The 12886-nt window shown below is 40.0% G+C and overlaps 1 protein-coding gene and 1 long non-coding RNA gene across 8 annotated transcripts in view; both read right to left on the reverse strand.

Annotated features, from left to right (window-relative positions):
• The window catches only part of MAST2 (microtubule associated serine/threonine kinase 2), a 391471-nt gene that overhangs the window by 349411 nt on the left and 29174 nt on the right, over positions 1 to 12886 (reverse strand). For all 7 annotated transcript variants that reach the window (XM_048862155.2, XM_048862154.2, XM_048862150.2 and 4 more), the window contains one exon: positions 10205 to 10352. In XM_048862155.2, the coding sequence (XP_048718112.2) occupies positions 10205 to 10352 (148 nt within the window). The remainder of the gene's footprint in view (positions 1 to 10204; positions 10353 to 12886) is intronic.
• LOC125641768 (uncharacterized) lies at positions 165 to 4810 on the reverse strand. Its single transcript, XR_007358147.2, has 2 exons — positions 4382 to 4810; positions 165 to 4280 (listed from the first exon to the last, which is right to left on the reverse strand). It is a non-coding gene; the product is annotated as an uncharacterized LOC125641768 (long non-coding RNA).

The following is a 12886-nucleotide window of genomic DNA, read 5'->3' on the forward strand; positions in this document are numbered from 1 at the left end:
TGTTCCAGGAACTACATAGCAAGTGCCTGCTCCCATGCTGAAACCCTGTTCTCAAGCTGTAGGGCAAGCCTCAGCCCTTCCTCTTGCATGACTTTTCTCTAGTCATAAACGCCTTTGTTTCTGGTACTGGACCTCCTTGTTGACTGACTCCAGAACTTCAACCATAAGTTCATCACAGAAATGCTTTTTATTGGAACAGTCCAAGAAGGTACTTTGGGTCAGCCTCATACTGCACTGAGGTAGAGCTATGGTGATACAGCAGCCGGTAGAGGTCGAGGGACCCTCAACAGGACAAGACACAGAGGGCTATTGTCTCAAACAGTTCAGTGGAGGAGCACAAGATAAATTCTTATGGAATTTCAAGGACCTAAAATGTTACATTTCACAAATGAACTTCAATATACTGTGAAAGAGATGCTTCAGTCAATCAAAGCTCCCTGGAGAAAACCTGGTTAATCACAGTTAAAGCAGTGCAAAAACAATGGCAAATTAAAAATTGTAAGAACATAAGAATGGCCCTACTGGGTCAGGCCAAAGGTCCATCTAGCCCAGTATCCTGTCTTCCAACAGTGGCTAGTGCCAGGTGCCCCAGAGGGAATGAACAGAACAGGTAATCATCAAGTGATCCATTTCCTGTCGCTCATTCACAACTTCTGGCAAACAGAGGCTACGGACACCAATTTTACAAAAATTGCACAACTAAGTTGGGGAGGGGGCAGTCAGGGAGGACCTTGCTACAGAAGCTTTTTCTATTATTTCAGTCCTTTACCATTTTGGAGAACATAAGTGTTCTTGTGGTATCCTATTGGCTAAGAAAGATGTTATCCAAGCTACTGGTGGAAAACCTGCAGTGCATGCAGCTCAAGTATTCAAACGTACAGTGACTAAACAGCATATTTGTGAGTAGAGGGCTACTGATGGTCAGCTACCGATGTGGCCCTGGAAAATATGCCCTTCCTCGCAACATGACTACCCATCTGCAGTTCTTGCTTCAGGAAAAGTTTGTAGCTATCAGCACACAGGATTGGGTCAGAATTCATGAAGGAATCAACACGATTGCTGTGTTAGCTTCCACATGGCTTATCCTGTTACAGTTGAATGCAAATACACAAAACTCCACAGCCTTCCTCCTCCCCACCCCACTTATACTTGGGACAAATGATTTTATCCCCTATTCTATGGACTCTCTCTAACTGAAATGGACTAGATTTGGAAACCGAAAACATTTTCCCGAACACACACACACATACGTTCACGGTTTCTAGCTCCACAGACCTTTGAGTGATTACAGAGCAGCAAATTTAAAGATACAGCAGTGTAATATTTTTAAGAAACAGGAATTACCCCAGCAAAAAAAAAGTGCCTTTCCAGTAAAAATACTCTTTAAAAGGTGTACTTTACTGTTGGCATTTCCCAGTCACCATTTCGAACTCCATGTAGTGGGGAGAAAGAGGAGGAGGGTGGACACCAAGTCGCTGGGATACAATCCAGCTTTAGTGGATACATGCTGCTAGCCACGGGTTCTCATAAATTTTGCATTAGTTCATAGAGTGGAAATTCCTCCCATTATTCCATTTACATGGAGCTAGAAACTTACCGGGCTCAAGGGTGACTTCTGTCCCCTCGGTGTCTGCTGCAGACTCCGCAGCAGGATGTTCCTCGGGTGCATCAAACAGAATTTGCCGCTGATCCTGTTCCAAAGCCTGCTCTGCGGCCGGTTTCAGCAACAGAGGGACTTCAGGCTACTAGCTTGGCACCTGCTGCTGTCTTCCATAAGTCTGCATGCTGGATTCTGGGTTCATCAGGGCACCATCCCGGCTGAACAGGTCATCGTGCTCCACAGGTGGCTCTATCCTGGGTGCAGTGCCCAGCATCTGGTAAAACTCCACATAAAACAGGCACGGTGTTGGTGAGTTGCACGAGGTCAGTTCTGGTTCTTGGTCCTCCGACACGCACTCTTGAGCCACTTAATTTGCTTCCCCAGACAGGTCACCAGTGTGGTAAATTTGCAAAGCTGCCAGCTTCTTCACTATTTGCTGATATGCATAGTATTTCTGGTAATCCTACTCAAGTCCACAGTTTTGCTGACCTCACATCAGAGATTAATCTGGCTGTGCTCCCGTGACCATGATGCAGCACGCTTAACAAAAAACCTTTTCTGGTTGGTCAGTACTGCGAACACAGAAGGCTCTCTGATGCTGTGTTTGCAGCTCAGTGGTCAGAAGACAAAGAAAGAGTTAACACTGACTCACTCAGCGTCTGCTGTATGGCCAAGGGGGGTGGCTTTCATTTTCACTTGAGTCAAATGGAGATTCTTGGGATAGAAAGGAAAAAGGAAGTTGGCCCATAGGATCATGGGATACCTTTGGTGAACTCTCAGGACCCAGGTCAAGTGGAACTGCATCTACACTGCAAAACAATAGGGATTGAACCCTGGGTCCCAGCTTCACTCAGGCTCGAACCTTCTACCCACAGAAAATCCTAGGACTCCAGCTCCAAGCCCAAACCCAAGAGATGTGTGTGTAGCTGGAAGGGCAATTTGGGCTCAAGCCTGAATCTGAACTTGGGCTTACACTGTAGTGCAGACATACCTTGAGAAGCAGAGAGTCAAGGCACTGGGCTGCAGCAGCCCTCCATGAAAGCTTTTGTCAATTTCACAGGTAAAAAGTGAAACTGACGAGGCCTTCCGGGAGGGCAGCTGTCATTTCAATTTTCACAATGAAAAAACCAATTTTTTTGTGCAAAACTAAAATTTTTCCATGGAAAATTCCCATTTTACAAAAAAGACATGTTTTATCAGAAAATCATTTGGATGGACATTTTTCATCCAGCTCCAAACAGGAATTTTGGTAAGCACAATGTAATTACCCAAGCTGGAATTTGGACAGGACAGACTAACAACTCTGCTTTAACATCAGCAACTGGTCAGTACCTTGGCTTTGAATGTCCACATAAGACTGCATCTCTAGCAGCTCAGTGCCCCCCCAAATACTAGGTTTGAACATGTTTTCAGTATCAACTCAAAGGGAAGAGTCTAAATCACCAGCACAACCTCTTACAGTTAGGCTCGAATTTTCTACCTCCATCAAATGATTAGAAGCTTCAGACATCTCTACTTGAATACAAATGTGTTGGAATTTGGGGTTCTGTCAGTGCTGTAGCAACCCATCTTATGAAACCTGTGGCAGCAGATGGCCTCAGATCCAAAGGGGGCCTAAGATCCAGTCTGTAGTTTCTAGGCTATTTCAGTTGATGCAGGGCAGACTAAATGTATGCCAAGTATCCCATAATTGCACTTCATATGTCAATTTGCATAATCACAGTGCTATTGCAGATGCAAAGTAAACAGAGTAGGAGGATACACCATGGTTGAACTCCTTAGACATATGCCGTCCCTACAGAGACAGTACATTCCCTAGCCATGTCTGGTTGGGAAACCCCACCGAAGCCCCCTAACTCTGTTTCCTAGAGATGGTATTTTCTCTGCTTAGGGTGAGCTTTTGCATTTCTGCTTTGCAGTTGCAGATACTTGTTGTGCTGCTGTTTAACTTTAAACACAGTGCATATGAATGCTTGGTGATTACAAAGACTAAAACACAATAAGGATTTTTATTATTTATGGGATGGATTGCAGTGGTCCAGAGCCCAGTCAAGATCACTAGATCAGAGAGGACGAGAGAGAAACAGGATCATATTAAGAGGCAAAGGTGCACTTGAGGTTTGACTCCTGGCACCTCTTCAAATGTACAATTAGTCCAGGAAACAAATCAAGGAAAAAAGAAAAAATAAACTTAGAGGGGCATGAAGAAAATAAGAAGCAAGGAACATTGTCTCATCGTTCACCGCTATATCTCAACAAGTGGAGTAGTCACAACTCAGAAGACATTGCACTAATTTCAGTATCCCCTTTTAATGTCAGTGGTCCTTCAACATGGCCCAAATTCATCCATGACAAAGCAAGAATAACCATACTGAAACATGGATCACTGCAAGTTAAAAGTAAAAGTTTTCTAAGTCACAATGGAGCAGGTTTATAGAAGAAAATAATATAAGAAAATTGAAAAATGTTCAACTACCAGAATATATGAGCCAGTGTTAAGAGGATGTAGCGTTCTACTTTTGTTGCAAATTATTTGGTGTTGGTCAGCGTAGTCTCTCGTTGGTGGTGGTTTTCAGGAAGGCAATATAACCACAAACCTCTCGAAACTCATGAGAAAAACCATGTTCAATCGGATATACAGAAAAGAGGAGAGAGTTGGAACCATAACCGAAAATTGAATCTGCAATTGACCAGAATTCACAATCATTCCTCAAAACTAAAAGACAACACTTGCAACGTGTACTTAAAAGAATTGTGGCCATTGTTCTTCACTTAACTTACCAGAACCTAGCATTTTGTGGATCCATGGAAAAACTTAATGAGAGTGGAAATGGAAACTTTTTAGGCCAAGTTCAATTACTGGCTAAATTTGTGCCTGTGATGAAGGAACACAAGATGGTTCTTTACTAAAGAAGAAAGACACCAATACATAGCCCTGCAATACAAAATATCATTTTGAAGTTATTTCAAAAGATAACATACAATTAGCAACATCAACAAGATGAAGTATTACTCCATTATTTTGGATTGCACATCTGCTATCAGTCACAAGGAACAAGTGTCGGATATTAACATACCTCAAAATGACAAAGAGACAGAAGTCAAGATTGAAGAGCAATTCCCATCATTTCTGAATGTAGAGGAACTACCAAAAAGGCTCTGTCAGATGAGATACTTTAAGAGAAAAGGAGTACTTGTGGCACCTTAGAGACTAACCAATTTATCTGAGCATGAGCTTTCGTGAGCTACAGCTCACTTCATCCGAAGTGAACTGTAGCTCACGAAAGCTCATGCTCAAATAAATTGGTTAGTCTCTAAGGTGCCACAAGTACTCCTTTTCTTTTTGCGAATACAGACTAACACGGCTGTTTCTCTTAAAGTAGGTTTCAGAGTGTTACCCAGACATATGACATGACATTGGATAACTGCAAGGGACAGGGATACGATAATGGAGCTAACATGAGGACTGCATCAAGAGTGCAAGCTCATTTAACTTAAAAGAACAAAAAGGCATTTTTTGTGTGCCTGGCAGAGAGCAAAAGTGGAAATATCAAAGTTTTGCAGTTTCAGACAGAGTGTGCGAAGAGTACTACCGAATTTGAAAGAAATGACCGAAGATAATGGGGTATATATGCAAAAGCCAGATCACTGGCAGATGAACTCCCCTCATTTCAGTTCAGTCTCACTTGTGGCTTGTAAAAGTTTACTGCTTAAAATTAAAATTGCAAAAATAGAGCTCAATGCTTGGACTTGATGAAGTCAGCAAATCAATTTAAGTTACTCGGACAAACACAGAATTATCACGAAAATGGATTTAAAGAGGTGTTAATTGCTAAAAATGTCAGTACCTGCAGAATGAGCTGAAACATAAGTCTACAGTAAATTGCAAAGCTACAAAGCAGAGGATCAAGTCACTGGCAATGCAGAAGAGAGATTTAAATTTGACTTCTTCAATATTGCTATGGACACTGCTCTCATGAAGCTGGGACAACATTTTTAAATTTTTGTGAGAACACGTGAACATGTTTGGATTCCGGCGTAATATGAGAAACATATTTCAACAAACTTTTCTCCATCCAGCATGTTAGAAAAATTGCTTAGTAACCTGAAATCAACTCTGACAAGTTCTGATGGCTGTACTGTGAATACAGACAGGTATAACCTGGTACATAACTCCAGAGTCTTTCTGTTGTTTTGCCAATGCACTTGAGACACTTCAATTCAATTCCAGAAGCAGTCTGTCCACTCTGTACCCAAACACGTGTATTGCTCTGCAGGTGTTTCTCACAGCTCCAATATCTGCGGCACCGGCAGAAAGAAGTTTCTTAAAACTAAGTCAACAAAAACTTATTTAAGGTCTACCATGCTGAAGAACCTTTAGGAGGACTAATTTCATTGTCTATAGAAAGTAACATTTGCAAGACACTGGACTTCAAGGACATGACATAGAAGAATTCATCAATAGAGCACTCCATTACTCAGCATAAACAAGGTAAGAAAAATACATACATTTTTCCAGCAGTTATCCACTGACAAAAGTAAAATGCAACAGGCTTTTTTTTTTTTATTTGTTTAGCTTCGAAGGTAGACTCAGTCAACTACTAGTTGGGAATTTCTATAGGTCATTAAAGTATTTTCATACTTCTATTAAATTGGTAATAGAATATTATTAATGGAAAGGGGGTCCCCTCGGTTCTCTTCCAGGTAGCCTCCAAATTCCTTGTGATGGCACTGTTGGGGTAGGCTATTGGATTTTTTTGGCAAAAATATACGCTCCCTTGGCCTACTGCTATTATTAAAAAACAGCCAACACCTGACAGTGACTTATGTATAGCCTACTCAAATCAAAAGTGTGTTCTTGTGATCCTATTTATCTTAGGCACTTATATGGCCATACAAGCATAGTATCCAAACACCTCAGAATCATTAATGTATTCATCTTTCCCCGGTGAGGAAAAATTATTACCCCATATTACACATGGAAACTGAAGAATAAGAACTAGGTGATTTGCCCAGGCACCCTGTGGCAGACAAGGGAATTGGATCCACGTCTCCCAAGTTCCAGGTTACCGCTCTAGTCACTGGACCATCCATCTTCTCTGGCTCTACAGCGGAAAGTAAACTACATCAACTGATGATAGATTAAAGGGAATAGCAAAAAGTAAAATTTCAGCTCTTAAGAAAAATAATTTCAGCCAAAAGGAAAAAAAATTAATACACAATGTATACATACAAACTATTAAACGCAGTGGTAACAGTGTTTAAGGAAACAATTTCTATAATACACCAAAGAACACAACTGTAAGGATGTAAAAAATACTCTAAAAACCTTACCAGCAAAAAGACCTTATTAGCTAAATATTTCATACAAAAATATTTCTTTTACTATAATTAAACCATTCACATGAATTTTTCTGTAAATCCAATATCTTACTGATTAATATATTTGCTGAGCTCAGAAAATACAATGAGAGCTATACATATATTTATAAGATCTTCGCCAAAGATATTACAAATTAATTCAAATAGAAAAGAGAGAGTTCAAACTTGTAATACCCAGAAAACAGTGAAAACGTGTAAGAGATCATTATTGAAAGGCTTCAATGACAGAATACATTTGAAGAATTAAAACGGAAAAAGGCAAGTAATTTGGCACACCAGAAAAGAGTTAATTCCAAGAACAAGAGGCAGCATGATAGAATATGCAAAGGAGAGAAACAGTGGCTACCAAGGGGGCTTTAGAAGTGAAAATTGTTTGAGGCATGGGTAAGTAGGAACTGATCACACTCCTCTCTGAATCCCTCCAACTTGCTTCCTTTCATCTTCTGCATCAGAAGTTGAAGCTTCAAACTCTTCCCCTACAAAGTCCTATAAAACTCACATGCCTATAATTAACTGGGTCATCCCATTTACCCTTTAACAATTGGCATGTCATAGAATCAGAAGTGGAAGGGACCTCGAGAGGTCATCTAGTCCAGTACTCTGCACTTGTGGCAGGACTAATTATCTAGACCATTCCTGACAGGTGTTTGTCTAACCTGTGCTTAAAAGTCTCCAATGATGGAGATTCCACAGCCTCCCCAGGCAATTTATTCCAGTGCTTAACCACCTTGACGTTTAGGAAGTTTTTCCTAATGTCCAACCTAAACCTCCCTTGCTGCAATTTAAGCCCACTGCTTCTTGTCCTAGCCTCAGAGGTTAAGAAAAACAATTTTCTTCCTCCTCCTTGTAACACCCTTTAACATGCTTGAAAACTGTTATGTCCCCTCTCAGTCTTCTTTTTCCCCAGACTAAACAAACCCAATTTTTTCAATCTTCCCTCAGAGGTCATGTTTCCTAGACCTTTAATCATTTTTCAGAGTAGCAGCCATGTTAGTCTGTATTCGCAAAAAGGAGTATTTGTGGCACCTTAGAGACTACAAATTTGAGCATAAGCTTTCATGAGCTCACTTCATCGGATGCATATAGCTAACGTAAATGCATAAAGCTTATGCTCAAATAAATTTGTAGTCTCTAAGGTGCTACAAGTACTCCTTTTCTTTTAATCATTTTTGTTACTCTCCTCTGAACTCTCTCCAATTTGTCCACATCCTTCCTGAAATGTGGCGCCCAGAACGGGACACAATACTCCAATTGAGGCCTAATCAGAGCAGAGTAGAGCAGAAGAATTACTTCTCATGTCTTGCTTACAATACTCCTGCTCATACATCCCAGAATGATGTTCACCTTCTCTCCCCCCCCCCCCCACCCCGCGTTTCACTGTTTACTCATATTTAGCTTGTGGTCCACTATGACCCACAGATCCCTTTCCGCAGTACTCCTTCCTAGGCAGTCATTTCCCATTATGTATGTGTGCAACTGATTGTTCCTTCCTAAATACTTCGTTCATCACCTGTCTTTCAGTCTTTTGGAACTTCCCCAGTGCTCCAAGACTGGACAGAAGAACAAATGAATATAAACTGGCCATCAGGAAGTTTAGACTTGAAATTTGATGAAAGTTTCTAACCATCAGAGGAGTGAAGTTCTGGAACAGCCTTCCAAGGGGAGCAGTGGGGGCAAAAGACATATCTGGCTTCAAGACTAAGCTTGATAAGTTTATGGAGGGGATGGTATGATGGGATAGCCTAATTTTGGCAATTAATTGACCTTTGACTATTAGTGGTAAATATGCCCAGTGGCCTGTGTTGGGATGTTAGATGGGGTGGGATCTGAGTTACTACAGAGAATTCTTTCCTGGGTGTCTGGCTGGTGAATCTTGCCCACATGCTCAGGGTTTAGCTGATCACCATATCTGGGGTCAGGAAGGAATTTTCCTCCAGGGCAGATTGGCAGACACCCTGGGGGTCTTTTGCCTTCCTCTGCAGCATGGGGCACGGGTCACTTGCTGGAGGATTCTCTGCACCCTGAAGTCTTTAAACCACGATTTGAGGACTTCAATAGCTCAGACATAGGTTAAGGGGTTGTTACAGGAGTAGATAGGTGAGATTTCGTGGCCTGCGCTGTGCAGGAGGTCAGACTAGACTATCATGATGGTCCGTTCTGACCTTAAAGTCTATGACTTACTGAAAATCAAAATTCATGGTCCAGTCATCTTCTTAGCTAAGCTGTTTTACAACTCTTGGATAGAAGTTATTTGCACCTACTAATTTAAAAATGTCTAACAGCTGCTGTTTTAACATCCTCCAGCGATAACTAGTGGAATCGAAGGAATGTTATCACCATAGGATGAGACTATATTAACTGCTTTTTCCCCAAAGACAGAATAGATTTCCTTTATGAATACTTCTACTTTTTTCTGCATTATTATTGATAATTCTACAATTTCCACATAGGAATGAACCAACACCATTGTCAGGATTCTTTTGTTCCTAATATATTTTAAAAGCTCTTTCTTATTGTCCTTAAATTCACAGGCTACAGATTTCTCTGCGTCCCTGTTGGCTTCCCTGATCAATTTTCTACAATTCCTAACTTCTCATTTGCATTAATTACTATCACCTTCATCTTTTTTCCTTTTTTTTTTTTAAATCTAGTTTTCCATAGCTGCCTTCACTTCCATTCTAAACCAGGTTAGGTTTTTAACCAGTACAACCTTGTTCCTCAGCTGTGGGAATGTAGCTTTTTCGGCATCTAGTAAGGGGTTCTAATTATCATTCACTAGATCTCTGCTCTTTTCCTCCTCCTCACTCCACCCTAGACTCCCTCCTAATATTTCCTTTTGTATCCTCCTTCCACATAACTCTGAATCTTCTTCCATGTCATTCCTAGCATTTGAAACTATCATATTCTTATGCATTAAATGATTTTCCTCTCTAAATAGGAGAAAATAATTTTAGATTTTAAGAGTCATTTGTCTCATTGATACAAAATAAACCATTCTATTTGTTTTGGTTGTTTGTTTTTTTTAAACTCCTCTGAGCAGGGAGTGTATCCTCATTTGTGTTTTGCACAGCAGCAAGCAGAATGTCAATACTTAATGACTCCTTGGTTTCACTGAAAGAAAAGATATGTTGAACAACCCTATGACAGTTTTGTACTCTTACAAAATACTGTACATTTGATAGTCGATCAATTATCAGGTGAGTACTGTACAAAGCAGCTTACCGGACAAAGAGTTGGCCAGGCTACCCCTCCGCAGTTTGCAATCATCTTGACTTAGCTGACGATGGAGTTTAGTTTTCCCAGTAGATGAAATGATGTCAGGGTTACTGAGCTTTCTGCAGCGTAATGGAGTGGATTCTGTTACCATGTCCTGGGAGAGGGAAACACAAACAAAAGTCTGTAAGAACCAACTAAATAGGTTTCAGAAAACAGACAATTTGTCTAGAAACTAATCACAGAAATGTAGGGATGGAAGTGATCATCTACCTATCCCCCACAACTGAGGCAAGACCAAGTAAACCTAGGACCATCCTTGACAAGTGTTGTCTAAGATGTTCTGAAAAACCTCCAATGGTGAGGATTACACAATCTCTTTCGGTAACCTATTTATCTATTCTTATAGTTAGAAAGCTTTTCCTAATATCTAATTTACATCTCCCTTGCTGCAGATTAAGCAGATTTCTTTTTGTCCTGCCCTCATTGGAGATGGAGAGGTTACTTACCTTATACAAAAAGAACGAGGAGCACTTGTGGCCCCTTAGAGACTAAAATTTATCTGGGCATAAGATTTTGTGGGCTAAAACCCACTTCATCAGAAGCACGGAGTGGAAAATACAGTAGGTAGGTAGATAGGTATACACACACAGAACATGAAAAGATGGGGGTTGCCATACCAACTCTAATGAGACAAATCAATTAAGGTGGGCTATTATCAGCAGGAGAAAAAAAACTTTTGTAGTGATAATCAGGATGGCCCATTTCAAACAGTTGACAAGAAGGTGCGAGTAACAGTAGGGGGAAAACTAGCATGAGGAAATAATGTCACATAAACTAAAAACTAAGTCCCACAATTTTGATCAATTTAAATCAAATCCACCCTGCGTATAATTTAGTGAATCTACTGTAAAACCCTACCAATTTCTCTCACAGCAGATGCAAGGTTGTGGAATTTACAGAAACAAGGTTCTTCGAAGTTTTCTTAAATTAAGTTTTCATAGTTAGATCTGCTCCACCCTCTTCTCACTCTCACCACTTCCTCTGCAAGTACTGGGAACTCATTTCCTAAAACACATATGGCCATTTTCCTGCTACCTAGGAGCTGTAGAGTTATCTATAATCAACATTTTCACACTATCAGATTCTACTTAATATAGTCTCAAAAAAATACCTACCTGTTACCTAGAACCAGTGATACTCAGACTGAGGCTCACGAGTCAAAAATGGCTTTTTAATGTGTCTCCTACGGCTCTTTGCAGCACATGATATTAAAACACTGATTAATTATTAACCAATCAGGATGTGTTTACTATGGTATTAACCAATTGTAATTGATAAAATACTTGGTCAGTCATTTTGCTGGGAGAATAATTTTTATACACACACAAAATATTTCTTCCAGTCATACTATTTAAATATGACTATATAGTACTATAGTAAATCAAACAATGAATTCACACTACGGTGGCTCTTTTGAGTAATACTGATTGCTAATGTGGCTCCTGAACCACTGAGATCCAAGTATCACTGACCTAAATAGACAGTTATCTGACTGTGTATTTATCAGTGATCTAAGTTAAATAAATACATTTAGCATGTTTCTCATTCTGGATCAGGAAAGTATATAGAAGACCATACAAGAGAAAATAGCTTATTTTTCTGCAAAAAAGGGCCACATAGGTATCATTTTGCCTTTAAATAAATTCTTGTCAAGTAATCTTCACAGGTTTTGGGGTTTGTTTGCTTTTTGTGGTTTTTTTTTGGGGGGGGGGGTACTGTAATAAGACAAAGCCTGAGTTACATTTTAGTAATGTTGTCAGTAGTTTGAAATTCTTTAAATAAGACTAGCATGAATAAAATATATTTTTGTATAGATTTGGACATTTTTTTGCCCATGTGAGTACCCAGAAACAATAAAATAAAATATTTAATATATACCCTATCATCCTGCATATTTTCCCCCAGAACTGCAAGAAATACAAGGATACAAAAAACTGCAAGGATACATCTACATGGAGTGGAAAAAGGAAGGATATATCTGGAAACTTAGAGATGAGGCAAAATTAATGATTAGGCATTAATGATAAAAATTAAAGATAAGGCAACAGAACTGTCTTAAGTAAGAGAACTATAAATATATATACACATTCACGAGGGATTGCTCCCATTATCCCATAAGGTCTTCTCCAAGGTCTTCTTGCTAATACAAATGTTTTCTCCCCAAAAGTTCTGGCATAACATCTAAATAAAAAAAAAGTCCAGCTAAGGGCCATAAATAACCAGTAGCAAGTCTAAAGAATGTATCTGAAGAGACATTTTTACTGAATAGGTGCGTGATATGTATAAAAATTGTTCTTAACTCGTTCTTAATTTAAATTCCTCTAGTGACTACATATTTAACCTTTTTAGATCTTACATAATAAGCCCCCTGTTTGGGGAAATTGGGTTTCCCATCCCAACAGGAAAATTTAGATTGCTTCCTATTATGGGTTAAACCAAGACAGGTTCAGAACATTTTTCAGGTGTACTTTTCATTAATGCATAAGCATTGAAACTTGCTCTAAACAGGGCCGGCTCCAGGCACCAGCAACCAAGCAGGTGCCTGGGGCGGCAAATGTAAAGGGGTGGTAGGACGTCGGGCTCTGGGGTAGCGATCCGCCCTCAGCGGCAGCAGTAAAAACGCTGGAG

The sequence above is a fragment of the Caretta caretta genome, chromosome 8 (genome assembly GCF_965140235.1).
Source record: "Caretta caretta isolate rCarCar2 chromosome 8, rCarCar1.hap1, whole genome shotgun sequence".
Taxonomy (NCBI): Eukaryota; Metazoa; Chordata; order Testudines; family Cheloniidae; genus Caretta; species Caretta caretta.